Raw genomic sequence first — 12,102 nt, 5'->3', positions numbered from 1 at the left:
TGATTATGATCCATGACTAGTTTCCATCGAGTGAAACCATATTTCAACGAGAATGGAGAGTACAAGCTGATGATGCTCAAACCATGATGAAGTGGAGGAAGAACAAGTTGATGATGCTGAAATCCATGATGAAATGGATGAAAAATCGACATTGATAGATATGTTTGCTTTAGTTATTGTTGAGGAGTGTTTCTAAGACATTTTAAAGTGTGCTGGGTACTTTTAAATTGTGGTTGTAGTTTGAGACTTTTCAGTTACGCTTACACTTATGCTAATTTCGGTTTCAGTTGCTCTTATTATTATTTTTTTTTGTTTTTGCAGTTTCAAACAATGTTAGACTAGTAGTAAACCGTTAAGGTACAAAATTTTCTAAACTGCCGACTGTAAGCATTCGTCATTTCCATAAATTAACGTACCTAACGACTTCTTACTGGTCGTTGGGGCTACCAAAGCAATAGACCATAACGACTTACATAACCTATATAACCTATCAATAGTATAAAAATAATATTTGAAGTACAAAGTGTAATCAATTGAATGCTCAGCGGCTAGTATTTTCATATGCTATCCATTAAGTGTGCTGTTAGTATAAAAGTACTTTCAACTTCAACTTCATCTTCAACCAAGCTTAAAGAATGGAAGGTTCAAATGCATCACAACCAGTTATTTTGTAGCCTTTGTACACTATCTGGTCATTTTGCAGATGATTGTCCATTTAAAGGCAGCTGATGCACCATTACTAATTGTAAGGGGTTATTGTTTCTCATGAAAGATGCAAAAGGAGATGTACTGTATGCTTCAAAATGCACATGTTGTGGATTTTTCTATTGGATAGATGACCATGCAGCTCTGTATGAAGATGAAGCTGCTAAAATCAACTTTCTACCATGCACCAATCCATGTGGCGATGGTAAGACGAAACTACTTATCTCAACGAAATAAGTGTGTCCTGACAAAACATATTATCTATGTCCCAAATACGGTAGGGTTCAGTTTTTGATGTTTATATGCTCTAATTAAGTTTTCATTGTTTCTACTTTTAAAACTATGCGGTTTGATCGACAATCTTTAGTTTTTGTGAAATGACGACTATTTTATGGTTGTCAAGGTTATTATTAATAGAAAATGACGGTCTTTGTTTTTTTGTCTAGGGATGTGTTCTAAATTTTTTTTTTGATTCAAAAATAGAGATTCATTGATTAAATAGAGGATGCATAATTTTCTTGAGAGACCCAATTTTTTATGTTAGGAGGGAACTCATCAAACAGTTCAAAATTGGCTTTCAGACTTTTAGCCTTTTTTTCCAACTTGTCTGCAACAACATTACAATCTCTCTTAACTGAAACACATTGCCAGTGTGCAATTTTATTCAAAAGAAATTTAATATCTAAAACTAGACCTTGATTCAATCAATGAACACATGGAACTGATTTATTGATTGATTTAACTAAAACTTCGCTATCAGATTAAAAAATCACATTGTTCAAACTTCTTGAGATGGCTAGAGAAACAACTGCCTTCATAGCTTCGCATTCTAGTTCCTCCACCTCTATTCCTTCCTTCATTCCTCCATTAAAATATTGTCCTTGCACACCAAAGCAGGTACCTGCAAAATCCCTTAATATCAGTCCTATACCACCCTGAAAATTTTGTTCAACAAAAGATGCATCAAAGTTGATTTTCAGATAACCATTATCTGGTGGTTTCCATCTGAAATTCTGTAATGACACAATATTATTAGCAGCATTGTTAGGAACATGATAAACAATTATATTGATATTATCCAAAGTCATTAATCTATTAGGATTATGATTCTGAAAAATCTTAGTGCACCTATCCTTTCATATAGACCAAGCAGAAACCATTAAGAGTTTATTCATATCCTCCCTTAGTAAACCTGTTCCAAAGTTCAAATTAGCACCTGTTGTGAACCAAGATATCACCCAATTCCTGAAAGAGCCATGCTGTGATAATATAATTCCAACATTTATGTTTAGAGAAAACCAAATGGATCTAGCATAAGGACAATTTAAGAAAAGATGATCACTTGTTTCATTAGGATGCCCACACAGACTACAGTGAATCTCAATATCATTTCTATATCTAGATAGTTTATCTCTTGTTGGAACAATATCTTTAATACATTTCCAAGAAAAAAGTTTTACTTTATGAGGTAATTTAGTTGTCCAGATAATCTGAGGAACTGTGTTAGGAAAAACAGTGACTTGAGTTTGTCTAGTCAAAATATTGTAAATACTTTTGACAGAAAACAAACCCTTTCTATCTGGTTTCCAAATGAGTGTATCCTTACCTGAACCAGGAACATCCATAGCCAAAATTTTATTAGCAGACTCAGGTTCAAAAAGATAATGTATGAGAACAATATTCCAATCTCTAGTATCATTATGAAATAACTCAGAAACATAAGTTTAGGAGACAGAATTAACTAAACCATTAGCAGGAATAGGAGGATGACTTAATCCTATGACCCAACAATCCAACCAAATATTAATTCTAGTACCACACCTCACAAGCCAAAAACTATTATTGTTAACAGTTTCAATGCATCTGTAAAGACCTCTCCAGATCCAAGAACACCTTTCATTCAGTTTCTGCAAATGAAGTATACTGCAATTATGGAAGTAGTTAACACTCAGAATTTGAACCCATAATTCATCCTGGTCATTAATGATTTTCCAGACTAACTTACGTATGAGGGTAATATTGAAAGTCTCTAGATCCCTGAAGCCTAATCCTCCTAAATCTTTAGACTTGTTAATATTATCCCAACCTATGAATTTAATTCCCTTACTTGTCTTATGCCCCCACAAAAAATTCCTCTGCAGAGAATCAAGTTTACTTATAAGTGTAGTAGAGATTTTAAAACAGCCCATTTGATAAGTAGGTAGAGAATTCAAAACATATTTAATCAGAGTTGATCTGCCTGCTTGATTAACAGTGGTACCCACATAATTTCTGAGTCTAGCTTCAAAATATTGAACAATAGGATCAAAAGATCTAACCTTGGAATGGCCAAGCATCAAAGGTGCACCAAGGTATTTCTCTGTATCTAAAACTATTCTCATATGAAGAGCATTAACAATATCATCACAATAGCTTGGAGAAAGATTCTTAGTAAAATAAACACAAGATTTATCTAAGTTAAGCATTTGACCAGAAATTGACCAAAATTGACCAAAATTTTGAAGAATTTGTAAGATGTTATCGACATGCTTCATATTGGCTTGACCAAATATTAAAATATCATCAGCAAACAACAAATGTGTTATAGGAGGAGCTTTCCTAGACACTTTAACCCCAGTTATATGTTTATTGACTTCAGCAGCAAGTAAAGACCTAGAGAGAAATTCCATGGCCAGAATAAAAAGATAAGGGGATAAAGGATCCCCTTGTCTAATACTTCTAGTAGGTTCAAATTTTTCACAAGGAGAACCATTGAGAAAAACATTTATACTGGTAGTTGAAACACACTGCATAATGAGATTGCAAAATTCAGATTTAAAACCAAATTTCTCAAGGACTTTAATTAGGAAACTCAATTCCAATCTGTCAAAAGATTTTGACAGATCAAGCTTGATAGCCATAGTGCCACTAATACCTTCTTTTAGCTTCATAGAATGAACCATTTCATGAGCAATTATAATATTGTCATGTATGGCTCTGCCTGGAACAAAAGCAGCCTGATAAGGAGAAATCAGTTTCTTAAGCAAAGGTTTTATTCTGTTGGCCAGGATCTTAGAAATAATCTTGTAGGTAACATTGCATAGACCAATTGGTCTAAATTCAGAAGGCAGTTTATGACCTTTACATTTAGGGATAAGAGATAAGTAAGTCCTATTTAGACATCTAGGCATATAACCACATTAGAAAAATCTTTGGACCACATCAATAATATCTTTACCAACTAGGTTCCATTGAGACTGATAAAAACCAGCCTGGAAACCATCATGACCAGGATCACTCCAAGCAGACATATTTTTAACCACATTCTCAATTTCAACATCACTAGGCATAACAGACAACATTTCATTATCAGCATCAGACAAAATACTAGGAATAATATCAAAGAAATGGTCAGGAAAAGCAGGATTTGAAGAACAAGAAACTGAACTAAAATGATTAGTAAACAGCCTACCAATATCTTTCCTTTCCTTAAGCCAAATACCACTATTATCACATAAAGCATTAATACTATTAGTATGAAGTCTTTTGTTAACAATGGAGTGACAATATCTGGTATTATTGTCCATATCAAAAACAGCTTTGTCCCTAGATTTTTGTTTATAAAATTCAGATTGTATTTTATACCATTTTTCCAAATCACTAGTAATATCTTTTACTCTAGCATGCTGATTAATAGAATTAGAATCATTTTGGACAGAAAAAAGTAAAGCCTGAAGGTCATTAATTGTTTTTTGAATATCACCAAATTCCATCTTATTCCATTTAGACAAAGCAATTCTAGCACTATGTTGTCTTTGATTCAGTTTAAAAGCAGGACTACCATGTATATTGACATTCCAAGAAGCTTCAAGATTCTGCTTAAAAGTACTATGACTAATCCAAGTTCTAAAAAATCTGAAAGGTGTCCAAAGATTTTTGGGAATAGGATCAGTTATTAGAAGAACATGATAGTGGTCAGAAGCAATGAAGTTTAGATGTAATAACTTAGCACTAGAAAAATTTATAGACCAATCATTATTACATAAAGCCATATCCAATCTAGCTTTCTTAGGGCCAGTACCATAAGAATTACTAGTCCAAGTATGATGTCTACCTTCATAACCAACATCAATTAAACCAGCATTATCAACTGCATTTTGAACCCATTTATCTGAACTATTATTGTTTCTATCTAGATGAAAGTTTAAATCTCCTATAATAACCCAAGGCTGTTGAACATCTTTACTGAAATCAGGATGTGTTATTATTTTCCGACCATAGTCTTCACGTTCAAGTTTTCGTAACATGCCGACTACACTTTGGTAGTCATTCTTATCGGATTATTAAAATAACGACTAATGTGACCATTTTGTCCAGGATAATGTCCAGTTTTACCTGAATTAATTAGTCGTCAAGTTGAATATTTTATAACGTGCTGACCATAGTTTTTTGTTACTCATATCATTGTATTACCTTGCTGACTATGTTGAGAAAACAAATATAGGAAAATGATATATTTTTCCCTTTTAGTTTCCAGGTTGTAGACTTCCTAACATGTCGGCATACAACTATTCGTTATTGTTTGGAATGATGATCATGCCGTCTATACTAGGCTTTCTGACAAAATAGGTAGTCAATCTGATAAATTTAAACCTTGACGACCCTGAGAAAAAGTCAAAAAAGTTTTGTCAGTCGGTCGGCATGGTCGTATTATACATTAGAAACTGACTTGTAAATTAAAGAGAGAGTCAATAAGTTCAGTAATAGAGAAAAATGACAACTTTTAGTATGTAAACACAAAAAACACATCCATTTCATTCATTAGTAGTAGTCCAAAGTAAATTACACAAGATAAAAATGCGATCACCAAAAAATTATGTATTTCCAAAACACAATCATCCTTCATTCAAATCCATTGGACCTTTATCATAGAAATCTATGGGAGGGAGTTCATTCAATTTTATCGAACCTCCTTCGCTCAAATATATTGTACATTTTATATACTTATCCAAAGAATTATATAAGTTCATGTTTCCTTCATAAAGTTTCACCCATTCTTCACTCTTGTTATTTATGAACTTTTCCCAAAAGTTGAACCGAGAAATAGGAGGTAATGGACAATCCTAGTATAGTTATAGACCGGTCTCAACTATATTCCAGTCCGAAGTATGATAATAGGATAGTATTTGTAGCGGCTTAATACAATTTGGTGTTCAAATCTGGATGAGGTCCCAAAGTTTTTCCGCAGTTGCAGTTTCTTCTTTAACAAAACTTCTGATGTCTTGTGTTTTTCCTTTTTCGTATTATATTGTTTACTTTATAATGGGATCTACACAAGTAGTTAGTATTCAGATAGATACTCCTATATAATTAAGATCAATGACAAGACTCATTTCTTGTAGAATTTGTATTTTGCAAGATAGATAATAAGTTTCATACTTGGCAGAATTCAGATCTGAATGTTAGAGCATTGCTCGGTTGAACCCACCAGGCATTGGTCTGTCAAGGTTTGTTGTTATATGTTAATATAAAAACTCATAATTTGCTTGTTTAGATAACTAGAGTCAACTTAGTTAGGTTATACTATGAAGTCTATAAATGTTGAGACATAAAAGTATTACTCTGAAGACCCGAGGATTACGAAGACGTATCGACAACGAAAATAACATCATACTTCCACTTAAGGTTAGTAATACATGACTTGACTTGTTTCAATTTCTATATCGTCGGCTTTCACATCGTTTCTACTTGAACGTGCGAAGTTATATATGTTAAACTCTAGTATAGTAGACTTGAACATCACGTTGTGATCAAAGTGTCAAGGAACGATATACCAACATCAATAAATGCTTCATATTGATATATTGAATTACGAAGTATAATTCTTATCTTTTGGACTTTGTAATTGTGACATCGACATAATCTTTGTAAATCATTAATAGATTGTGTAATGAACATATGTTTGATTTCATGCGTAGATGTAAAATCCCCTTATCCTAAAGACGTATGTGTTTAGTGGTATCCTTGATTTTGGTTCTATAATTATTTCCCAGCAATAATGATAGTGAGATTTTTTTTTGAAAGAAAAGAATCTCATATGTTTTAGAAAGTTAATAAAGGATTTAAACTAGGAGATTAAGATTGTTGTTTTTATTCTTACAAGAACATAAAACATAGCACCGCATTAAAGCCTTTTTGTTTGAAAACCTAGTTGTTGTGAGAGAAGAAGAAGAAGGATAAAAATGATTGATTTGAGGTAAAGGGTGCTGTTACTGAATGGGGGATTGTTCTTGCTTCATACCAGGTATGTTTTATTGATCTTATGCTCTTTATTGTGTGGTCTAATAGGTGTTAAAAAGTTCAATGACATATTTAAAAGAGATAGGAGGAGAAGGATGAGAATTTAGAATTTTTATTTCAGAAATTGCGAAGAACGTATAGAGAAGAATGATGAATAATAAATCCAAATATAGCATCCTTTTTGTGTTTTTTATTGTGTACAGTATGGTTAATCAATGGGTTAGATTGAGATTTAAATAGTCATGGAGTTCGTCTCTTTTGGGTGAGATAGTTGTTTAGGCTTAATTTCTTTTAATGTGTTTAATATATGTGTATAAAAATGCTTCCCATTGCTATGCCGGTATATTGATGTTGTTGGCTATTAGTCTTGTACTCGATTACATTTTCCTAAATTCGTATATCCATGACCCCAGAGTTAGACGACAATTGATGTTCATTATCTGTATGATATGTACCCTCTCAAATGATCATTTAACTTGTTAAGTAAGCTAGATTAAACAACTAAAAGAGAACTAATTGATTATTGATAATAGGCTCCCATTGGCAAGATTAAATCAGTAGAAGTGAGTTATGTTGTGTCATGGGTGTTATGAGTCGAACGTTTGGTTCTATTTAGAATGCTAGTGATGTACAAAATTTATATACCACATGTTATTATTTTAGTATGTAATTTGTCTTGATCTCCCAATTTCTGGGTAGGATGGTAGAGGTAGCTAAATGTAGTGCATTCTATCAGTGGCTACTAGGGTGTAGATGGGGAAAAACGAGTCGCCGGTTTTTTGGGAAGTGAAGAGACGAGCGTGCTGTCGAGACTCCTCAGCCGGGGGAAATGTTAATCCTCACACAGATGCACCGCAAAGGGAGTGCTTAGATTCGAGAGATCAATATATATGACTCCGTCCTAAACCAAGTCAATGGCCGTTCCAAAGTCAATTCGGTCGCAAAGAGGAGATGGGTTGATCTGTAGGAGGGAAGCTGAGAATTGTGTGGGATCATTAATGATCAAGGATTGTTGGTGTGTTGAAGGTTTCTGCAATTTGTGGTGAACTGATGAGTTCGAATAAGTTCTGATGGATTGATGAATTCTTTAGAGTAGTTTTCTCGAGGAATTCTGCGTAGACAGTTGATAGCTAGTGATCGATCATTGTCTGTTGTTTTTTAATCATGGATTCAGAGACTTATTTATATTGTCAGAGTTGTGAACACCTTGATCCCTGTAAGTGTGACGGTTTCTTAAGTGAAAGAGTGGGAGATCGTGGTACAACTAGTTCCAGGTCGTGCGAGGCTGGGTTGATCATTTACCCACTACTTTGCTAACTCCTCCAACCATTGACACGACTTACTCACATTTGTCATTGTGGATGAATCCACGTGTTGTAGGCCGCCAGACCAAAACCCTAGTTGTTATCCCCCAATTTGATGTGGTTGATATCTCACGAATCGTGGAGTCTGAGTGACAGACGTGTATTGATTAGTCAGTTGTTGACTGATTAGACAGTGAGTCTAGGTTTTGTTGAATCGATCATAAGTGGTGAATGCTCAACGATTCATGGATCGAACATGTAATTCTCTGAAATGGTATCAGTATTGCAGATTCAGTGATGAATTACTGACCAGCGAGAGCAAGTATCGCTCGATTCGACGAATTACTGAATATTGAGAATTTGACGAGCAACTGAGCAAGTATTGCTCAATTCGACAAAATACTGAATGTTGATAATTTATCGTGCAATCGAGCAAGTATGCTCAATTCGACAAATTACTGATAATTCACTAAATATTGATAGCTGGATCAATATTTGAGCAATTGAGCAAGTATGCTCAATTCGACGAAATATGTATTGGTGACGTGACCCAATAAAATATTAAAATATTGGTAGATTACCAAATATTATATGATTAATTCAGATGTTGGTTGATGAATCCATCATAAATTCATTAGTGTTTGAATCGTGCTCAGATTGATGATTCGTGGAGCATTTATTCAAAACCCTAATTCAGATCATAGTTGATGAATCGCTGAAAATAGGTCATGAGTGATAGAGGGACCGACCACATGGGATGATAGGCGTCCATGTGGTGCCTAGTGCTCGAGTGAGCATGCACCAGGGTTCTCAGTTTAAGGATTGGTGAAGGAATGATGATTAAATGCCGGTTTCATCATTTACTGAAATATTGACGGGTTCAGCATTAGCTGATAAAACCTAAGTATGAAAGATAGGGGACCGACCAAGAGAGCATGGGACCGGATCTTGGTGGTCACGGGACCAGCTGTTGGCTGTTTGAGCAATCCTCAGGTTGGTTGGAGAGAGTTTGGGCTCAATATGAGCAATTGAGCAAATTAGGTCAGAATTATGAAAACGTGTGGGAATTGCTTTGTGCAAGCCCTAGGGATGACCCTGGTCGGTCAATAAGGCATGCACGTGTTGCGATGGTGTCCATGTCTCCGTACTGAGAGTTTCAGTATTTTCTGATGTGCGTTCGAGCAACATTGTGAATATTCAGAAGAGTTTCATCTTGACTGAAATTCTTGATTTTTGTTGGAATGAGCATGTATTCTCAATTGATCAATATTTTGTAAATATTAAAATAAGAGTATTTTAACATTTAAAATTGTCGTGAGAGGCTAGCCGGTCGTGTGACCATGTTGGCTTTTGGTTTTTCATGATTTGAGCAATATTTGAGAAAATATGAAGGAATCATGATTTTTTCTCAAACCAAGGAGTTTCATGAATTGAGGAAAGTAATAATTATAAAAGACTAGGGATTGCAAGTTGTGGGTCCGGCCACGGCTATGTTGCCCGATCCCGCACACCTTTCTCTATTTTATAATATTATTTTTCATGAATCCGTGAAGTTATGGAGAATCCATGAGTTTTGTTGAAACGGAAGAGTTCATGAAACTAGGGAATAATAATTATAAAAAGCTAAGGATTGTAAGGTGTGGGACAGGCCAAAGCTTGGGCATGGCCGGACGGTTAGGTTCCCCGGTCCCGCACACCTTTCCTTATTTTATAATATTATTTTTCATGAATCCATGAAGTCATGGAGAATTCATGAGTTTTGCAAAAACAAGTAAAGTTGCTAAAATCAAGGAGTTTTCATGAGTTGATGAAAATAACAAAAATAAGGAAAATAATAAGAGAGGCATGGGACACATGGACGGCCGGCGGGTAGGCCCGGTCCCATGGGCGCCTCGTTATTATTATTTAAATATTTGTTGTTTTTCTCCTGTTTTTTTATATGATTCCTCATCTGTCCATATTTTTGGATGCTCGTTTGTGCATTTGGGTGCTCGTTCGTGCATCATTGTCGAGTACACTTGCACCATTTTATGGGGCTTACTCAGTAGTAGTCCAGATGCTCGAGTGTTGAGTATTTATTACTAATTTATGAAATTCAGTGGAGAATGATTCATGAAATTGAGCAATAAAGTGAGTAGTCATTTCTTATCAGTTCATAGAATCAGCTGTGGATTTGACCATGGATTCAGAATAATAAAATGATAATTTTATTACCATCTCATGGAATCGTAGATTTGACCATGAAATTGGAGTAATAAGATAGGTGGTCATATTACCATTTCATGAGATCAGCCGTGGATTCGACCATGAAATCAGAGTAATATCTATTACCATTTCATGAGATCAACCGTAGATTCGATCATGAAATCGGAGTAATACATTTATCTATTACCATTCCATAGAACCAGTCGTGAGTTTGACCATGGAATAGGAGCAATAAGATAAGATAGATTATCTTCTAGGAATTCAGTGGTGTATATGACCTATAATTTAATCTCTTGCGTATAGTCAGTGAATCAACGAGTGTTTCCAATGTCCCGAAGACGTGTTGCCCTCTCAACATTTCATGTATGGAGGACCGCATGAGTCTATACACGGACACTCTACATAGTCAGGAAAGAGTGAGCGTTACCGGCCTCATGAAGGCGTTATTTCTCTCAATCTTATGGAGAACCGCCCAATCGTTCTTCTATGTAGAGGCGAATTCCTCTATGTAGTCAGGGAACAGTGAGTGTCACCGACATCCTGGAGGCGTTAAGCTCTCAATCTTACGGAGAACCGCCCAATTACGTTATTCTACATAGAGGCTATGATGAAATGCCCGGTGTCGAACGCTCCGGAGAGGTCTTTCGAGCGACATATGCATCATACTTCGTAAAACACGAATCGTCACATGGATTCCTGAAGCAGTGTCAGAAACATGAAGTATCATGATTTTACGGTTTTGACCTTTGTTGAAAATCCACCATCAACATTAAGTCCCCTGCTTAGTGAGGGACAATCATGTTCCGCAGTAATCACTAGATGGTGATTTTCAGTCGACGAGAGATCAGTGGTTGAACTCAGTCTACAAAGGCATTCTCAGAATCTCCAATTTACTCCAATGACGTCATATGCGAGCAAATGTTCGGGTGGAGACCCTGGTAATGTGATAGAGCGTCATGTCGTGAGCACGGAGAGATGAGGCACTGCTGATTTGAGCGACCGAAGGTCTAGTTTTGGTCGGTTTAGGATTTACGGGTCTGGGCCCAAAAAAGGAAATCCTTGTTTTAGGAACAGAAGTTCTCGTTTGTTAATTAAGAAATAAACAAAATATAGTGATAAATTTTTTGTCTATGCGTTTTCATGAAAGCCAAAATTTTATTTTTTAAATATGTGAGATTTCACAAAAAGGAATAAACTCTCGTTTCAAAGGTGGATGCTCGTACGAGAGAAAAGTTTTTTGTTTTTTCGATATGAGCTTTCATGAAATTTTTTTTTTTCGATATGGGAGCTTTCATAAAGTTTTGAAAATACACTACTCGTTTCAAAGAGAGAGCAAGAATATATACAGCACCGGAATTTTCACCGACTATTTTATGGGGATGTATGTATCTATATATCCATCACGTATTTATCGTTCTAATCATTCCTCTTTCGTTTGTAGATAGGTCCCATTCACCTCAGATTCTAATTTGACTTATTATTATCACATCTCATTCTACACGGAAAGCCCATAGTACATGCATGTGATTATCTGGCATGCATTAGAAAGGCTCATCTAGAGGAATAATTTCTCCGCCTCAAACCAGTACTCTGCCCTAGCAAGTCCTGT

General features: G+C 35.3%; 1 protein-coding gene across 1 annotated transcript; it reads right to left on the bottom strand.

The window, feature by feature from the left end:
• Positions 1-1,199: 1,199 nt before the first annotated feature.
• On the bottom strand, positions 1,200-1,793 carry LOC113305309. The gene is made up of 2 exons (XM_026554372.1): positions 1,490-1,793; positions 1,200-1,339 (listed from the first exon to the last, which is right to left on the bottom strand). Exons 1-2 carry the CDS (start codon positions 1,791-1,793, stop codon positions 1,200-1,202), a joined length of 444 nt encoding a protein of 147 aa, XP_026410157.1.
• Positions 1,794-12,102: the final 10,309 nt, after the last annotated feature.

The sequence above is a fragment of the Papaver somniferum genome, chromosome 8 (assembly GCF_003573695.1).
Source record: "Papaver somniferum cultivar HN1 chromosome 8, ASM357369v1, whole genome shotgun sequence".
NCBI classification, from domain to species: Eukaryota; Viridiplantae; Streptophyta; class Magnoliopsida; order Ranunculales; family Papaveraceae; genus Papaver; species Papaver somniferum.
The sequence above is the reverse complement of the archived record's forward strand: the minus strand, read 5'-3'. Positions and strand labels throughout refer to the sequence as shown.

What these genes read in the sequence shown, in the direction of transcription:
- LOC113305309 (XM_026554372.1), bottom strand. Translation starts at nt 1,793, where the DNA reads ATGACTTTGGATAATATCAATATAATTGTTTATCATGTTCCTAACAAT. An exon ending in TTCTCTAGCCATCTCAAGAA is followed by an intron (nt 1,340 to 1,489) that starts GTTTGAACAATG and finishes AATGTGTTTCAG; the next exon opens with TTAAGAGAGATTGTAATGTT.